The sequence below is a fragment of the Pteropus alecto genome, unplaced genomic scaffold (genome assembly GCF_000325575.1).
Source record: "Pteropus alecto unplaced genomic scaffold, ASM32557v1 scaffold86, whole genome shotgun sequence".
In the NCBI taxonomy this organism is placed as follows: Eukaryota; Metazoa; Chordata; class Mammalia; order Chiroptera; family Pteropodidae; genus Pteropus; species Pteropus alecto.
The window spans coordinates 453,809-474,263 of record NW_006442109.1 but is presented as its reverse complement, the minus strand read 5'-3'; the positions used below and the strand labels follow the sequence as shown (position 1 = coordinate 474,263).

Here is a 20,455-nt window from a genome sequence, read left to right as displayed (position 1 = left end):
GAGGGTGGAGGAAATACTACGGGCCCACACATTAACCTTACTGGTTAAGACCTCCAAGAGCAGCCTCACTTATAGGGGAGAATGGGTAACAATCCTGTATGTCAGGATGATGCAAATGTTCAATCCTAGAATAAATGGATATTTCTTGAAAGAACATATTTTTTTCCTCTTGGGAAGGAACTGTGTATGAAGGATTGCTTCTCTCATGAAGGAACCAGATAGATTCTCTTTTGAAAGTAATCATATTTGGAAACAATCTAAATACTGTATTCAAAAATAGGAGATTGGCTAAGCAAATGATAGTACATCCTCAAATGTAATACTAAATAGCATTATAACTGATGATTCATAAGAACATTTAATATTATTAAAATTTTTAAAATTACAATAGTATATTCTATGATTCTATTTTTTGAAATTGCATAAACATTATATATGCATTGAAATAATCTGGAGGGATATACTTCAAAATATTAATAATTATTATCTCTGGGTGATAAATTACATGGGTTTTACTTTCTTCTTTTAATTTGTATTTCAACAATTTTTCATAATGAACATGCCTTTTGATATAAGAAATACAAGTTATTATTTAAAAGAGAAGGCAGAAAATATAATGGAAATATGTTAATATTTAATTACTTAAAATTTAAAGAATATGTGCAATAGCTAAATTATTATTTTTAAAATTTATTATTATTTTTTTATGGCGACATTGGTTAACGAAATTCAGTAAGTTTCAGCTGTACATTTTAACAGTAAGGCATATATATATTTGCATTGTGTGTTCACCTCCCATTATTAGATTTCTTTCTGTCACCACATATTTGACCCCTGTCCCCCATTTACCACCCCATTTACCACCTCATTTACCACCCCTCCCCCACAATAGTTAAATTACTGTAAACAAAGTTAAAAGAGATGTAAAACTGGGAAGATATTTGTAAATTATATGACAATGGGTTAATAAGATAAAGAATACCCCAATATAAAAGTTGGCTAAAGTCATAAACCGCTTTCTATAAAAGAAGAAATATGAACATATAATATAAACATATATATTTAACTTTGCCCACTAATCAAAAAAATTAAAAATTAAAACAAGGTACACTTTTTGCTTTTCTGGTTGGCAAGATTAAAATGAATAATCCAGAGTTTTGTGATAGTGTGGGAATGGATATATTATCATAGTTTTGACAAGAATATAAATAGTTATAAAATTTTTAAATGGAAATTTCAAAATGTGTTCTGAAAGCTCTAAAATATAGCCTTTGACCAGATAGGATTTTTTAATGAGAATATAATTAGATAATTGTACATCAGTGTATGTTCAGTTACCAAACATTGAAAAGATGCTTAACCTCACTAATAATCTGAGAAACCCAAATTAAAAGAATATGTTATCATATATCCATGAGACTGTCAAAATTAAAATTTTTTTTTCCAATATCAAGCATGGTTAAGGTTCTGAAAATACAGATGGGTATTGCTGGTAGGAAGCTAATTTGATATACCCACTTTGGGAGAAAAATTCGATACTGCCTATTTTTTAAAAATACTATGCTTACTTTGTGACCCAATGATTATACTTTTTAGTATCTAACCTAGAGAAAAGGGTACACATCCATAAAGAGAGGTACATAGGACATGCATGTTCACAAATTACTCGTGATAGACAAGAAAAAAAAAACAAAAACAAAAACGAAGGGAACAGCCTAAATTTCCTTATGTAGGAAGCAGATAAATGAGATAGTAAACTCATAACATGGAGGAATAAATTATATGTAACTACATGGGAACAGATGTCAAAAACATATTGCTGAATGAGAAAAGCAAACTGTAGAATGATATATGCTGAATAAATTATTTATGTAATAACATAAGATGTTACTAAATGTTTTGATACATGTATCATGTATGTTATGTATTGTAATATGCACCAAAGTCATCATAGTTATTTGCTCTGCAGAGGAAGGAGGGCCCCAGATTGGAAGGTGGTAGCTAAAGGGAATTTTTATTTGGAACAGTTTCCTTTTTTTTTAACAGAAGAATATTTGTATACTCTGAATATTTATATACATGGAAAGGCTGGGAAATGATGTGTTGAAACATTAATCATAGTTAATTCTGAGCAGTGGAAAATGGATGTTAGTTTCTGCTTTTGATATTTTTATTTATTAAAAATTTAAGGTCTTCTTCTTCAAAAAAAAAAGTACATAAAGAGCTTTTACCATAGTTTTGTTAAAAAGAAGGAGAAGGATGGCGTGGGGTGGGGGAGGGAGGAGGAGGAAGAAAGAAAAGAAAATCTCTAAAGCTACAATTATATGACATTCTAAAAAATTAAAACTGTGGAGACAGTAAAAGATCAGTGGCTCCTAGGGATTGAGAGAGAGAGAGATGACTAGAAGGACACAGAGGATTTTTAGGGCAGTGAAACTACTCTGTACGATACTGTTATAGTGGATACATGTCATTATATTTACAACACCAAATGTAAACCCTAATGTAAACTATGGACTATGGGTGATCATGATGTGTCAGTGCAGGTTCCTCAGTTGTAACAAATGTACCACTCTGGGGAGGAATGTTGATAAAGGGGGAAGCTATGCATGTGTGGAAGCAGAGGATATATGGAAAATATGTGTACCTTCCTCTCAATTTCTAAAACTGCTCTAAAAAAATAAAGTCTATTAAAAAATGTTTTTAAAGTTCCAACATAGAAACTTGATGAAATTATGGTATACCATAGAAGAAACTATCATTAAAAACAATAATAATGGATAAAGACATGTTTAAACTTACAACGAAGTATAAGATTTTTTAAAAAGGCAGATACAAACGAAATATGTTAGGAATCCATTTTGTTAAAAAGAAGCTAATATTTCCAAATGATGAATCTGCAGGTAACTTTCTTTCCATTTATCCCTATTTTCTCATCTATCTAAAGAGAGCCTTGCTGATTAAATTTTATTACTTAATTAATAATTTAAATAATAAAGTAATAAAATAAGTAATAAAATTGATTTTTTTAAAAGTCTAGCAAAGGTAAGAAAGTTAATGGCAAACCCACTATCACCCTATTCGATTTTTATTTAGCTTACATACATGCCTTTTAGTATCTTTTTCTTAAAAACTGCCTAACAGTTTCTTTTCCCAAAATCAACACTCAGAATTTCATGCTGCTAAGGGAAACTTTATGATGGGCAAAGAGGATTTGAAATATAATTTCATATTAAAGTGCAAGTGATTTACTATGTTACCTCCTAATGCAGGACAGCTAAGGACACAGCCATGAGCTCCATGTACAGGAACCTGAGTTCTAGTACCCACTAATATTTCCAAACTGTAGAGAGCCAAGCCACCTGACTTAGAATTACCTGGAATGTTTGTTAAAAATGAAACTCCGCTCAAGGCCTAAAGCCTCCAGGCCAGAGGCTTTAACATCAGCGGTAACAAAAATCCTCAAAATTTCTTATGTAAGCTAAAATTTGAAAGTCTTTGCCAGAGATTAACCCCCAAATCACTGTGATATTCCAGAAATTTGGATTCTTCATCAAAGTGCCAGTCCTACCAGATTGAAGATAACATGCAACAGCGCCCTTCAGCTTGCTTTGAGAAGTCCACACCAAAGAGGTGGAGACTATTGTTATCAGTTACATTCTCTTTTGGGCAGAGCCTTGGCATTTCAAAGAAGACCAGAGACAGAAGGAAAGGCTTCCAGAGTGAATTATCTTTAGGTAGTCCCAGATAGGAAAGAGCATGAGTCAGGGAATTCCTGTGGATTCAAACCAAAGAGGAGACTGTGCAAAAAGCCCAGAGCCAGGCCTATCACATAGGTGATGAGCAGGAAAGGAGATAACATCGAACTCCCTAGGATGCAGGGAATGCTCCTGGCACATCACAAAGGAAGTCTGCTTTTGACAAAGGACCCTCTTCCATTCCTATGTATCTCAGGATGATAACAAGCATTGCTAAACTGCTCCTTGGAAAACTTTAAAAATGATTTACCCTATACCTTCCCTGCTTCCAACAATTTCTAATTATAGGAGGTGGAGATAGAACAAGAAAGCCAAGTATCTCTGCCTCAGTAAATGTGAGCTTCAGTACACATGAGACACCTCCTGGAGTGGAATATTCTAGACCTACACTGTCCTCTATGTGGCCACTGGCCAGGTGTGGTTATTGAGCACTTGAAATCTGGCTAGTCTGAAATGAGATGTGCTATAAGTGTAGAATACACACTGATTTTGAAGACAATGTAAGAACAAGAATGTAAACGAGTGAATTTTTACTTGATTAAATGTCGACAAGATATTTTGGATATAGTTGGTTAAATAAAATATATAATTAAAATCGATTTCACTTGTTTCTTTGTATTTTTTCTAGAACATCTTAAAATACATGTGTGGCTTGTAATATATTCCTATCAGACCGCAGCACTCGAGAACAGCAAGGTAAGCAGGACACATAAGTGACAAGTAGTCTACTGCTTTTCAACCTCGCCTAAACAGAAGCACAGTTTCCATTTGAAAAATGCCTCTCACTCAAATCTGACCTTCGCTCAAATCGCTGAAGTTTCTCCCCCTTTTTCTGGTGACGTTCCCTGTGGTGAAATAAGGGCTGCACTCTTGCTTTTATTCTTTAATCTCTCAGTTCCTCCATGTCAGGAACCATGTTGCTATCTCTGTTTTACATGGCTCCTCACCCGCTGTGAATGCAAGATAAAGGCGACCCACAAAGATTAACCATCCCTGCAAGCTTCCTTCTGTTTATGCCAAATGGTTGCTCATTAATGGATTTGAGGTGGTTCATTAGTGTTTGGGTGTATAGATGAGCATCTATAGCCAATTGGTGAGTATTTATAACTAATGAGTAAAGGCTGATGGAGAGATGACAATAGAGAGTTCTGATTAATTCTGAACAATAGATCAAAAGGCAATTCAAGCACCAGAGGACACTTGTTTTGTGCAAAGCATAGAGGCGTGACTAGGAAAAAAGGAAACAATGAGGTTAGAATTGTAAATAGAATATACATTTAATAATCATATCAGGAAGACCTTGGTCTGAGAAGGGAATAGCTGGGCAAAAGGAATTTTGGATGTGAGTTTAGATTTTTGAGCTGAGGCATGTCTCTTAAACTAGGCAAAGCTAGAATCAGTTGCAGCTCTTTGTGTGTTTAATTCCACACTGAGCTCTTACAAAATGATATTGTGAATGCATGCATACATCTTCATCCTACTCCAGCGCATGCACACACACCCACACACACTCACACGCACACACACTTGCTCACACACTTCACCTCATACCATTCCCCTCCATGGCTGGAAGCTCCACTGTTCCCATAAAACCCCTCATGGGAAATGTGGACATTTTCAAGTATGAATCTGAAAACATTTATGGGATTGCAATGTTTAATTTTCAAATATTTGTTATTCTGGGGCTGCTTGTACCAGTGAGCAATGACCAAAACAAGGATTAACTAAAATCCAGCTTTGGCCAGATCAGGAAAATCTGTGGGTCAAAGGGAGGAGTTTGTGAAAATCACAGACACATTTTAAAGGATTAAGCAACTCGCTTGCAGTGTGCTTTTGTGGGACCTGCCCCATTTCTTACTATTCTAATACTCTCCCCAATTCCTACCCTTCTTGGTTTTTTGTATTGTTTGTTATTTTTTTAAATGTTACAATAAACTGCCAATTAGGGATAACTTATGTTTTCAAGATTCCCTCCTAAAAACTCAAGTGATTCTAGAAAATTAGGGACTATCAGTTATTCATTCACATGTTTGTGCAAACTTGTTTAATGACACCTGAGACCATCTGTGTTGGAAAAGCAGATGGAAGGGCTGTGACTAAGGGGCGGAGGAAGCAAGAAATTTTTGGAACTCGGAGCACTTTAGGAATTCAGAGAGACCTTTGAATGTACCATGGTGGAGAACACAAAATGCCATGAGTGAATGGGAGCCTGGTGAGAAGGAATATCAGATACTGAGAGGAAGGCATGAAGTGAGGTGAATGGATGGATGACGACATACTTCGCCGGTTTAGATTTTTCTAGAGCACCATCCATTTGCTCAGAAGAAGGAAAAGTTATGCTCTCCTTTATTCCTGCAAAGACGGCCACCTTCTCCTATCATTCAGACTTCAAGCTAACAAGATTAATGCTATGACTAACTATTCTGAGATGTATTTGCTCTTTTGGTCTAGCCTGGGACACCTGATCACCATTTATAACATTAATTTTTTTAAAAAAGAAAAAAAACAAGTATTCTCTAATGTAAGCAGGTGAAATGGGCATAAAATGGACTTTTGGAACAAAATTATTCTTAAGATATAACTTACCCATAAATATACTTTAAATAATAGCTTTATGCTTCTAATAAAGTTGTCTTTATTACTTTTGAGATGATTAACCTAATTCCAGAAAAAAGAATCATCCTTTTTATGAAAAAAATTTCATTTCATTAAAAATTCTCCACATTGTCTTTTTAAGATTATTTTTATCATTATTTTGCAGATTTGTGGAAACGTTTTTAAGAACAGCATTTGTGAGGCTCTGTTCTAAGCTGCGGTGTAGTCATAGCCTAAGTACCAGTACAGTTATTCCAGAATTCTCTCTGCATTCCATCTGATACTTACAGCAGCCCCAAGCTGACTTCCTTCTTTTCTTGGATCAAAACCACTACTCCCGGCTAAACTTATCCCCAACTCAAGTTCTTCTTTACTGTTTGAGGGACAATGCTCACCTCCCTCAACCAAATAAGGCTCTTCTCTGCTCTGAATCTGATGCCACACTTCTGCCCAAATTGAGTAAAATGATACATGTTCTCCATTTCCAGAGCCCAACAGCAGAACGAAGTCACAAGAGAAAAATACAGAGCATTGCAGAACGGTTAGAGGAAGGTTGTTCTCTTCTATTACAAATGCAGGAAATGGAGGATGACAGTATGTTTAACAACTGGATCTGTGCAGGAAGCCCTAATCTGTAGCATTTGCAAATTTCCATGGTGCAAGTACTCTCACCATGATTGATTTTGAGCTGCCAATGTGATATCTCTGACTATGGAGTTGGGAAGAGATGTGCAGCAGTACACCACAACATAGAATTTCCACCATCCCTGTTCAGATGGAATCTAAGATCATAGATAATAGTAAAATGTAGTAACAATTAACAAGTAATGAGTTTTGAGTAGTTATCACTTTTGTTTTAACTTATTTAGCTGTAAGTTTACATAATTTAATTTTCAATATTAACTGTGTTTAATAACTGGCTCACAAATTTCTAAAATCTAACAGTGAGTTTGTGAGGCAGTGCCATGGGGCTCCAGCATATCACTGATGTAGATCTGCCCTGAGCAGGGGACTCTTACTTGTATGTCTCAAGTAGGGATGTGCAGAGTGAATATTCTTCCTGAAATGATGGCTGTAGGGATCAGCTATCAGAGTATTAGCGATACAGTCAAACTTATTTAAAATCATATATTCATCTTAGATACACTTGGGTTTTCTTTGGACATTCCCATCCTAGTATTGACTGTACTCAAAGCTACTCAACTTGCAAATTCTAGTGGGCTTATAGCCTGAGGTGATATAGGTTCCAGCATAGTTAACATACATGCATGTCAAGAGGGAGATGACCCTGTTATTTAGAATCACTGTTCCACATGAGTGAAAAGTTAGAATCACTGCTCCACATGAGTGAAGAGTAACAGGTTTATATTTTACTTGCTTTAACTATGTTTAGATTCAAATGAGTATAATTTCCTAAAACAATAACATAAATCCCAGAGAAGAAAACCTGTCACTTGCAGGAAAGCAAAGCCAGAATAAAGCACTTTAACTGGGTGGCTAGTCTTCTGACAACCCAAAATATTATTTTAAGAGCTTGAGACACAGGGAGAGGGCACAGACAACCCAAGAGAAAAGGTTACAATCACAGTTTGGTGAAGAGAAAATACTCCCACAAAGATAATATGCCATGACATATTGTATTGAAGTGTGGCTTTCCATGAGAAATTCCACATCACAAGGTTCTCATGTAATGCAGGACTAGTTGTCCCTAATCTCCAAATCCAGCGTCTAAGTGCTAACACAACCTGCTGTGAAACAAGGCTCTTACATAAATCCTACATGTTGTAATATTTCAGCTACAAAGGAGAATATATCTGCCAGGATAGTTCGCAATGAGGAAAGTTACAGAAAATGTAAACAGAATTCTTTCTCTACATGGAATGCCCAGACCATTTTTTTTACTCGTAGACAAGGTTTTGCCACATGTGCCCATTTTAGGGTTAAAGAGCCCATACAGAGATTTGACATTTAAAGAGAAAAAGAAAATAAAAATCGTATGACACACTCAGTAGGGAATATTTTGAAAGCTAACTTGGGGTAGTTTGTCTAAAATATATGGCCAGAGAATTTTTACCGATGGAAGGTCGGAAGAGTCTTCATCTGGCAATTCCTGATTAAGAGTGACAGGACTGTGTACCTGGAAGCGAGCCTTCAGTCTTCAATACCAGAAATGGTCAGCATCGAGGCTGCCGTGCCATGCAGGAAGCACTCTGCATTTTCTGTTTCTATCATTCTTGATAAGTTTCAGATTGCTATCTTCAATTTTTAGATCCAATATTTATTTCCTAATCAGCTGTTCTACTGCTTTAGAATGTATGTGACTAAATTGATTGGGTCAGAATGCTACAAAGTCCTCTCCCTCGGGAAGAACCCATTTACTGTTAAGACCCTGATAGATTTACTGGCTTTGCCAGACACTTCTTGGGAGTGGCTGCCAAATTCACAATACTTTTTCCTTTCTGGAAAGACTCCCACACAAAGATAGGTCCTGAGTGATCGTATCTGAGCCACACGATCTTGTAATCTTTGCTACAGACAAGTGGTTCAAGAACTTTCCTGTGTCAGAATTAACTACAGGACTTGTTAAAACACCGACTGTGGGACCCGGCCCTACAGTTTCCTTTCCAGTAGGCCTATGGGTGGGGTTCAAGTGTTTGCATTTCAAACAAGTTCCCAGGTGATATTGATGCTGTTGGTCTAGCATCCACACTTTAAGAACCACTACTATGGATAATTAGTCAAGGATAGTTACTCTAAGATAGGGCAATCAGCTTTTCTCAGAAAATCTATTTAAATTTATTTTCCAATTATGGTTGACATATGATGTTATATTGGTGTTGGGTGTACAACATAGTGATTATGTTAGGTAGCTAGTCAGTCAAGAGCAAAAAGAAGAACAAAGGCAAGGGGCCCAGCCTGGAGACCGCCCAAAGAATACCCTAATGGTAGACATTTGTATACCTTATGAAGTGGTCACCCTGATAAGTCTAGTACCCATCTGTACACCATATGTAGAGACAGACACGGAGACGGAGGGCTATTAGAGTAATACTCTGGAGGGAAGGTCCAAAAACCACCACCATTTAGGTTCCGAAGAGCTGGTCTGGTTCGTGTTCTTAGGTGGAGCGTTGGTTGCTCAATTTTTAAAATAAGTCCTATTACTTTTGTTTTATTTTATATAAACTGGACATAGAAAATTTCTGTTGCCTGTCCCTAAAAGAACTTGAACTAAGACATGAGTGTATCAGCTAAATATTCCACCACGGAAACAAAAAACACTCTAGGTATTTAAAACAGAGATAATCTGGAATTGATCTCAATAGTGATAGAAAATCTGAGAAGACAAACATGCAGTGAGAGATTAGCAACAGCAGGACACGACCTCCATCCTTAGGCTGGAGGGACAAAGGAAGAAGGTGGTATTAACAGAGGCTGGAGTGATCTGGAAGACGATGGAACCACAACAGACCTGTCCAACAGAAGAAATGCTGCTGATGCTGTCAGAAACAGCACCCAGTGCAATTGAGGAGGTGGAAAAATACCCTGGCTTCTCCCTTCCTCCTGCCTCCAATCTCCCAGCAGTCTTCTCCATACTGAGGAACTTGGGGAAGACCACCTGTGATGCTAAGGACAGCTTGAGGCACTGCAGAAGGATGAGGTATGGATCTGAAAACAAGTCAATAACCAGCACTGTTCAACTTGGATTGCTCATTTTTTTCTTCAAAATACATTTTGCCTACTACGAATTAGTGAGATGATATGTGCACGCCATATAATATCTCATAGTTTCTTAAGAATAAGATTTTTTAAAAATTTAAATAGGCTTTTATTAACTTGTTCCATAATTAAGGTTGACATTTCTGAAATAATCTTTAAGGGGAAAATTGCAAATGATAACAAGATTTAGCATTTGAATACTTCTTTCCCATTTGAAAAGTGTTTTTATATGTCTCATCTAATTTAATCCTCAAAATCCTTGTGAAGGTTTTATTACTAGCCTCATTTTTAAAATAAGGAAATTGAGGCTCAGAGAGAATAAGCAAAGTCACATTGATCAAAAGTGGTAAAAAATGGCATGATCCCAAAGCCAGGCTCAAGCACACAACCTCAACTGTTGCAAAACACCGAGCTATTGTGTGAAAACACGTGCAAGGCTACAAACTTAAAATTGTTTCTCTGTTGATATCTCATTTCTTCCTTTATCTAAAACCCAACAGCCAGAGTAAAACCTTGTAACCAGAACTGAGAGATTATTTCAAATCGGCAAAATACCCCATGACATCTTTCCTCCTCCTCTACCTGCAGAAGTCAATTAAATATGTCCTCAGTGGTCCCACAGGTTCCTAATTAATAGGCAATAATTATGGGACAAGAGAAGGCCTTTCACATAAAATCATTCTAGAACAGTAGCAGTCATTTAAAAAGAAAAAAGTAAAAACACTCTTTGACTGAGAATATAAATTAAGCTAGACAGAGTGGGTATTTTTGATGGCTTATGAGTCTACTTAGTTACCTAGAAAGAATTAAATATAAACACACAATGGGAGCAAGAGCGAGAGAGTTCTCTTCTGTCTCCATAGAAATTAAGCTTCTTCTGGACTCAGGTCTACAAGACTGCATTTGTGATGTTGAAGAGCCATCTTTGTTTCCCCTGGTTACCAGTGAAATAGTGTGCAGGGATCAGTTCAAATCCATCACACTTATAGCAAAATGCTTCCAAACACAATGCCTTGCTTTCAGTATTTATTATCTATATTTATAGCTGTTTAATAGAAAAGATAGATCACACATGCACACCCATACATTCCTGTGTTTATACTCTACTGTGTATGATGTTCTTCATACCTGGAAATGAGCTTTGTAACATGACACATCCCTATAATATTAATTACTAAAGAGAACATTTTTTTTTTCCAGGCAGACTCCATCTTCTCCTTCACTGCTAAAGACCCAAGAAAACTTGCTGTAAGGTGATTTGTCCTATAAAGTTATTCCTCAGAATGTGCTTCAAAAATATGCTTTTATCTATAAGGATAAAAAAAAAGCATAAGCCCTACCTTATGGAGAATCTCCATAGCCAATTTGACTCAATAAATTTCAAGCGCACTGATTATATTTCCATCTACAAACTTTACAGTTATAAAACTAGGAGACCTTTTAGAATCATCACAGGTCAAGTTTCTTTCCGAATATTTTTTCACAATGGGCTGCAATAAACTGAGCCTACCCATTAGCTAGAATATCATTTATTGTACTCTTTATCTCATGGTCAATGGAAAATTTGTTTTGTCTGGGTTCCATTAAAGACAATATTTGGAATGGATGAAATAGCTCAGAACAGGAGAGCAACATTCAAAGTTACCTTCAGTGAATAAAAATGTGTCTGGTATATAAAAAATAGGCTTGTTAAAAGAAATCAAAATTCAGCATTAAAATACCTCTTTCAGCAGAACAAAGCATTGTCCCCTCCCCTGAAATTCTCAACTAGTCCTATGAATATTTTTTTCTTGAACCCAAGTTATTGTTCTACAAAAATAGAGAAAATAAGAGTAATAAGAAAACTTCTACCAACAATTAAGTGGAGAATTGTTTAACATTTTAATTGTGACCTTTCTTTTCACAAGTGGTACGTTCTTCTAGAGATTTTGCTAGCAGAAATAGGGGTGTGAGCTGATCCATATATGTGATTGCAACATCAAATGCTATTATAATGTACTCGACCTTTACCACTGGAATAACTAGAGGTCTTGAATTTTTTTTTTTTTCATTTAAAAAGACACCTTGAGATTTGCTCTCAATGTGAATTTTTTCATAATATTTGATATTCATTGAACAATAAAAAATGCCAGGGAAAAATTTTACATATTAAAAGTAAAATCTTCCTGAAAGGTTCAGAATTCTGATATACATCTTTTGCTTACCTTTAAGTAAACATTTAGGTATGTTAAGACCACGGCAATTCTCGAACAGCAGGGTGTTATTTAGTTTAGGTCATTTAAAAAATGTCTGAAAAGAAAGGTATAGAATATGAGGGGGGAGTGTTGTGGATTTAAAAGTACATGTGTACGTAAATATGTCGTTAAAACTTTTTTAGAAAAAGATGTCTTCCTGGGAGTTGAGAGCCACCAGAGCGGGAAGTCCGCTGCAGGGAAGAACAAAAGCATGGCTGCGCGATAGTATTATCTCTGCAGCAGCAGCAGGCTCCCTGAGGAAGGGTTGCGGCGACTGTCTTGTCTATTACACTGCGTTTTTTATTAGTGACAGCCTCCGTTATTCTGTCAGCTCAGCCAACTAAGCTGTTTCCCGGTAACTCCGTTAAATGCGAGAAGGAAAGAAAAGACAGAAAGGTGAATTGTACCAAGTGGGGCACTTGGGGATTTCTCTCCTTCGGGGTCGGCTTCGCTTCATCCTCCGGGATGTGGGGAAATTCCAGGACCGCTTTTAACCCAGAAATCCGTGCGTCCTATTAATTAGTTGCTATGCGTAGGGAAGGCAGTGAAAGGCTTAATCTTCTCTTTCCAGCTAGGGCCAACAGAACAGGGCTGGTCAGAGCTTCCTGGCCGGCGCGCACTAGCTCCGGACCCTTTAGGGCCTTCAGATCCCGCACCGGGACGAGTAGAGGTCAAGTCAAAGAGCACGACCGCAGCGCCCCTCGCCCCCACCCCTCTCGCCCGCGCAGTCCGCAGCTTAGCTTCCAAAAGACCACCGCTAGCACCGCAAGGCTGTAGGGCGGGGAGGGGGCGGGTCCCGGGGGGGGCTGGACGAGGGGGCGGGGACAAAGAGGCCGAGGAATGAGTCGGGAAGTGTAGTTGTGCTAACCCCAGTAGCGTAGCTACCTAGGCTCTGTTTGTGGGCTTGGGACTACAATTACCAGGAGTGTGCGGGCCCCGCCAGGGAGTCCATGCGCAGTGGGCGCCGCATTGTATCCTATCAGCGGAGGAGAGGGTGATGTCACCTGCGAGTTGGTAACCTACGAGCGGCTGTAAAGGAAACTGTTTAACCGGATCCCATTGTACCCGGAGCGCAGAGCCGCCTTTTCAGCATGCAGGGGCTCCTCAGGTAAGGGGGACACGCCGCCTCGCCTGCCGCACTCATTCATTAAGTGGCACCGCGCGGTGGCGCGGGGGTGGGCGCGCTTCTTCGGGCCCGGCACTGGGTTCGCGTCGCGCCCTCCTGATGCCTCTCCGAAGCTCCCGGGCCAGTAGGTAAATATTAAACTGGTCCTTCAGGTTAGGGCTGGGTGGAAACAGGACATAGACAGTTGCTGACTGCCAAGCTGGATTTGGGAAAATGGCTGCAAGCGCGGAGCAAACTAAAGCGAGTCCGGAGGAAGGAGCCTCCGAGGTTGGGGGTCCCTCCTTCCTTTCTTACAGAGGCGCTGGAATGCCAAGAGAGCCGGCAGGGTACCAGGTACAGCCGCCCTGCTGCCGGCACCCCGGGGCTGGGGTACTGTGGCCTCGGCTGTGGGCATTGCTGCTGTCAGGAGCTGCTGGCGGGGGAGGCTCGGAGAGAGAATCCTAAGGCAGGCTTGGTGGAATCGGAGGTGGCGACAGGGAAGGAGGGAGTCTGAGCAGAACCCCCACCATCCCTGGCACACTCACTTCAAACCTCATTCGAAAGGGATGGAGTGACTAATTCAGGCAAAGTTGTAAGCTAAAGGATTCAAAAGAGAGAGAAGAGGGGAAACCTGCGTTGAGGAAGGAGTAAGGGGTGTTGGCAGACAGCGGCGAGGGGAGGCGGCGCCGCCTGCGGACCGGGTTCGAGGAGCTGCAGAACGGGAGGGAGTATCTTGTCCTCCCTGCACTGATTGCTCCCTCGACAAAGAGCACCTGAGCTGGGCGAAGCGTCTGCCCGGAGCCCTGGGCTGGGAGATGGTAAAGCGGTGTGTGGGGGGGGGCGAAGGGGGGGAGGTGTTAGTCTAATCGTAAGGCTTGCTGTGGGGCAGGAACGCTGGGTAATCGGGGTTTCCCAGCTGGTGCGGAAAATCCAACTGCTTGCGATCCACTTGCCCTCGGATTGGAGACGTGCACGAGGCCCGAGAACTCCATAAAGTCCTCTGGATTTCCCAGTCCCTAGCACCCTTGTTCTTTCCTTTACTCACTCATTCATCAAACCCTGCTAATGGCTCTGTTCTCAAGTTGCTCACAGCCTGGGGTTGGGCTGTTCTGTCTCTTGACTTCATAAAATATATTAGGAGGCCCAGGAATAGATACCCATGTTCCATTTCTTCCAACCCCGCCCCACCGACCCCCATCTCCACCTGCAGGTGAGCATCAAGAGAAAATGCCACCCATGACCGTTTTGCTCCCATTAAGCTGGTAGTTTCTCGAGCCTCAAGAAGGACCTAGTGAATTGAAGCGGAATTTGTCTGCAGGATGAATCTCGTTGCCATGGCGACTCCTGTCGTCGGAATCTTAACTGCTCTCATTGCCGTTTCAATTCGATGTGGCTCTGTGGGCAGCTGGGAGGGCGTGGCCAGGGGGTGTGGTCAAGTGCTCGCCCTGGGCCCAGCTGCTTTCTCCAGCTCGTTGGTTTCACAACCCTGGGACTCTCTCCATGTAAATAGCTTGGACACAGTTCTTAGCCCCTTTCCCTTGAGTGTGCGTACCTCGTCTTTCCACCTCCCTCCCTAGAGATAATTGTTTGGAGCCCCTTTCCTAAGGCAAACTATGAAAATTACAATGGAAAGATGTCGTTCCTCTTTCAAGCTAGCTGCATCATTTACCTAGTAACATGCATTATAGTGTTGGAGGCAGCTTTCTCAAGGGAGTTCTCAATTCTGCTTGAAGAGAGCTCCCTGGCCACGTGTAAAGGTCCTCAGTTTGCCCTACGTGCAACTTACTGGAAGTTTTTAGGGACAAGTAATAACAAATTGAATTCTAGAAGTCACTGCCATTCCCTGTGGCTCTGATAAAATCTAAAAGCCTCCCTGCAGGATGCAGGCCCTTGAGAGTGAAGCATGGTGGGCTGGGGTCTAGGAAGCCTGAGTCCTTGGCTGGCTCTGGCTGTCCCACTCTGGGGTTAATCCTTTACCTCTGGGGACCTCAGGCATCCGTGATGTGGGGAGAAGGTTACAGAGGATTTCCTAAAGTTGATTCGAGGTATAAAATTCGTGACTCTAAGAAGGACTTTGTCATTGTTTTTGATTTTTCTCAAAGATAGCTGAAGATGAGAGTTTAAACCCAGCTATAGACACTGAGCCTTACTTGTATGGAAAAATAATATGGCTCTTCATGGCAATCATCAAAGTGGGCAAGGCAGCCATGTTACTATCTATAATATTCTAATATTACTATCATTAACCCAGTATCTGGACTTCCATTTGTCCTTTTATCTTAGAATTAATTGTTTAGGTTTTGCCTTTTTATAGATTCTTGTTGAATTCATTTATTTGTAACTTAATTGCGTTAAGTGTAATTAAATTACATAAAGATTTTGTTTCCCTTCTGCTTTCATTTCATACCAAGATCAATTACCACAGATATTGCCATCAAGGGGTGGAGGGTGTATCTGTGATCATTTATTCCTGTGCATTTGTGTGCAGGTGAATGCTTGGGGATGCTGTATGTCAGGTAGTTGACATTCATCATCTCATTTTAAGTAGGTGGTTACATCCTCATGAGGAAATGGGATCAGAAGTTGTCACTCTATTTTTGTCCTAGAGCTTATTGACTGAAAAAAATATCCTTTAATTATCTGTTTACTTCTCATCTCCCTGTAATTCTGGCACCAGTTCCGGTGTAGAGAGTTTTTATCCCACTCTCCTAAGGTCTTTCAGAAAGGGGTCTTTGTCTTATCTATCCTTGTGTCTCTAGCATTTAAAGAAGTGTTTGGCTATGTAGGCATTTAATAAATATTTGTTGAATCAGGATTAAGTAGTAGAGCCATGATTGGAGATCCAAGATCTGTATTCTTTCCATTGATAGTTCTGTCATCAATTGTAATATTCCTCTTAGCTTTCTGTCAATCGTTTTCATCAGCATAACCCCAAAACTATGTAGCATGTGATGAAGTGTAAAAGGCCCTCCATGTGTTCGAAATAGAGACTCTTCATAATTATTTGCTTTTGGAACACATTCACCAATATAGACAATTCTTACTATCCCAAGCTAGACATTTCTATATTTCTCTTCATTGTACTCTCCGTGACCCAGATAACTTTCCCAGGAGGTACATGACAGAAGAATAGGAAAAGAGACCAGGACAACAATACCTAGAGCCTTTAGCCAGGCCACCAATGGCTCCTACGGCACCATTTGGGTAGAAGAGCTGGACAATAGCACTCTCATCTGGGATGGAGTTTTTCCATAGACGGAATCAGTTTTCTTGGACTGGCTGATGTGAGAGAGGAACAGAGACGTTTGTCCAATATTTGTAGCATTCTGTTACCATCTAGTAAGTCAGGTTCTGTGGGTTTTCAGAAGTATAAATTAGTGAGGAGGTGTGATAGTAATGAGGGTGTGGTGGGTCATGTCCTTGGGTGGTGCTTACAGGAGCTCAGTGAGTATGTGCCAAGGAATTTGAATCCCGGCTTTCTTCCTTTGTAGACACACTCTAGGTGTTAATGTGTGTGTGTGTGTGTGTGTGTGTGTGTGTGTGTGTGTGTGTAGGGGGTGGTTTATTTGAGCTACTTTGTTTAGAAGGATGTTTTTGGTGTTGGTAGTATGGTCATCAGAACAAATAAGGTGTTTACAAACAAAATATAGTTAAGATTGAAAGTGTTTCATTTTGTAAATATTTGGGGGGTGGCTTTGCTTGAAAATCTTGAGTTTTCTGAAATCACTTAAAAAGTTACTGCTGTTGGATCAGGGGAAACAAGCTTTTCCAACAAAGCTTGGTACCACTGAGAGTCTTAGATGTTTGCTTCAGGAAATAATCACAGAGCTCGTAACTTCTGTGGGACCCTCTCTGGCTTCGTGTCATGCTCTTGGTATTTCCAAGAGTTAAGTCTATCCTTATATTGCAGGAAACAAAGCAACTTTGCCAATTTAGTTTAGCAACCTGTTTAATTTCTAGAAGGGCACCAGTCAAAATGGAAATTCTACTTTGTAATTTTTTTTTCTTTGGATAAGGAATGTGGACTGCTGTCTCTTATTTTGACATTACAGTTGGTAGTAGAGGAAATCTTCTAAATGAATACGTATCTTAAACAATCACAGCATCAGTTCTGAATGAACTGATGAACTCAGTTTAGAGGCAAATGATAGCACAAGTAACTTAAAAATAGGTAAGGAGGGCAGCTTCTGTATGTTGTTAGGGCAGGGTCGGGCAGGCCAGGGCTGAGGATACCTCTCTTGAGGTTACATTCAGTTAGAAAAAGACAGTGTACTGTCTTTTTATATAGATTGTGCTTAAAGTGACTGAGAGCTGCTGATAGAGATTGGAATTGAAGGATGGATCTGACCTGCCTTCCCCCTAACCTTCCTCCAAACCACCACTTAGTACCCTCACTGAAAGAGGGACAGATGAAGATGAGATGCAAATTGATTTTGGTGACCTACATTCTACTCCAGCAGGCTATTTCTATGGCAAAACAAAACAAACAAAAAGTCTACCTTTTTATTTTCTGGCATCCCTTCTACTATTCCAGGAACAGAGAACCAAGCATTTCAGAGTGAAGGAACAGAGAACCAAGCCATTCAAAGCACACAAGTCTAAAAACGAGTTAATTGATAAATCCTAGCAGCACCACAACAAACATATAGAATCCTCCCCATCCCCCTGCCTCCCTCTCTCCCGCCCATTAAACTGGAGTTACCAAATACATCCTCAGCAGCGCTTGGCTGGGCTTATTTTCCTTGTTGACTTTTAAGCTCACCTGGTTTTTACCTCTATTTTATGAACTTCTACAGTAATGGTTCCGCTTAACTGGAATGTTCACTCTTCTGAGTATCTAAATTCTCCTTGTGCTTTCAGGTCCTCCTTGAATGCCACAGCTTCCAGGAAGCCTTCCCTGCCTATCCTTCAGTTTTCTCTACCACCCTCTTCTCCTTCCTTGTTAGAGCCCTGAGCCTGACCACACAACTTAGCACTTACAGTTCATGTAATACTAGTAGTCAAGGTATGTGTGGTGCTCACTTTTCACCAAGCCCTTCCTAATTCTTTACATTGCTCCCTCACAATAATTGTATAAAGTAGGTACTATTATCACCATTTTACAGGTGAAGAAACTGAGGCAAGAAGAAGTTAAAGAACTTGGCTAGCTCAGGTCACACAGCTGGTAGGTAGCAGACCAGGTTAGGGACCCAAGCAGTCTAGTTCTTTACACCCCACACTCTTGCCTTGCCTCTAGTTTTCCTATATATTGTATTTTGTCTCCATCAGGTTGGGGGAACCACAGTTCCTTTGCATCTCTTAATTCTGAAACAGTGCTGCGTCAATAAGTGCTGTGTCGATTGAGAGTAAAAATGCTTCTACACTTAATGGTTTCTTATAGTCTGATTTTCTGGAGTGGAAAATGTTGCATAAAATTAAAAATGTTGCATTTGTTTATTTGAATGATAAAACTTTTGAATTGCCTTCTTTTTGCTATGTGAACGATAGGCAAATTATTTGAAAAAAGAAATACTCTTACATTCCAAATCGATTTGGAGCCTGTCCAGCATTAGACCGACCCTATTTGTTAACTGAGATAACTTTTCAGTAGGCTGAATCCCTTATCTGAAGAAAGCCCTTCTTATCCAGAACAGGGCCACAGAGCATGCCTTGAGAGTTAAGACTCCTATAACTCCTTAGCTTCCCTCCTCCCTGTCGTCATTTAACATAAATTGTAAGAGCTCTTTTGAAAAGAAAATAATGAAAACTTTAGCAGTAGTCAAACATGTAATCTAATATTGGTTATTCTTAGATATTAAAATAAGCTTTTTTTTTTCCTACCTCAGAAGAAAGACTTTTATTTATTTTTACAGTGGAGCAAATTTGGTGGCAAATATACAATTGCAATTCTTTTAAACCATAGCCATGATTGTGAATTAAATATGGAAAATTAGGGAAGCAAGTTCAATCTCCAATGTTGTTGATGTGATTTCCTGACTTACAATAGATCTTTTCCTTTTGGCTTAAAAAACTGGATATTGTGCCACTTTGACAATATTTAATGAAGACAATTGACTAAAACAAAAACTGTCATTTAGAGAAATAATGGGAAAGTTGTGCCCTAAAAGCATATTTCCAGGGAAGGAAAATAAAAACAAAAGCCTTGTTAGTCATTAGGCTACTCAAATGTAATAATCATTCAACAAACATTGATTGCAGAAGCTTTTTATTTTTTCATTCATCTTGTTACACTTCTTAAGTATGTCATTCACCTTTAGTAACAACCTGAGCTCATTCTGTTCTATAAATTGCACCAGGATTGGAGCTGAAGGTTACTTGTGTTTCTGCCAGGTACACAATTAGGGTCACCTATTAAACTGGTCTTTGTCCTTTTCATTTCTGAGAAAAAAAAAAAAAATCTCTGAGATTGGCAAATGTTGCCCATCTGATGGACTTTCTGAATTTAGACTTCCAAAAGTAGATAGCCCAGATCCCAGCATTGGGCATTGTCTGGGCAATACAGATGCCCACCTTTTGTTTTTGAAACGAGTTCTTCTATTCTGGCTTGTTGGCTAAGCTTAGTTTGTTAGTGACGTACAAACCAGGTCAAGGGCATGAGTTTTCTTTGCCTTGTTTTAGAGCCACAAACTGTACCTGTAATCCTAGTCAACTTTTGTTTTTTGTTTTTTGTTTTTTTTTAACTCATGCTCTGGGTCACAAAAGAGACTAGATAGTACACTGTGGATATATCAATACATAACCATCACCAATAGGGGCAAAGATGGTGCTATATTATAAAATGGACTGATGTGGGGTGGTGGGTCTTAGTTTTTTCAGACCCCATGGGTTAGAGGTAAGTCTTTGCCGTAGTTTGCAAAGGAACTATATGCTTCTGACAGGTGTCCACCTGTGAAGAATGGATCAGGACTAGGGGAAGCTTCCTAAAACTTTGCCAAAGTCCCATAGCCGTGGTCTTTTACTTTTCCTGGGGGTGTGACCGAAGTCATTAGTATGTGTTTTGGTGGCACTTCTGGGCTTCACTTTCCTTTCACAAAGCTGCTGCAGAT

General features: G+C 39.5%; 1 protein-coding gene across 4 annotated transcripts in view; it reads left to right on the top strand.

Moving 5' to 3' along the window:
* The first annotated feature begins 13,197 nt into the window (after positions 1–13,197).
* Positions 13,198–20,455, top strand: part of DAAM1 (dishevelled associated activator of morphogenesis 1) — a 152,671-nt gene continuing 145,413 nt past the window's right edge. Inside the window, exon 1 of one of the 4 annotated variants that reach the window (XM_006920134.3) lies at positions 13,198–13,412. Coding sequence is in view for 1 of the 4 variants with exons in the window: in XM_015596032.2 (XP_015451518.2) it covers positions 13,644–13,763 (120 nt within the window). In the remaining 3 variants the exon portion in view is untranslated. Of the gene's footprint in view, positions 13,559–13,619; positions 13,764–20,455 lie in introns of those variants that run through there. The other 3 variants (XM_025038723.1, XR_003042641.1, XM_015596032.2) reach the window with 3 other exon arrangements.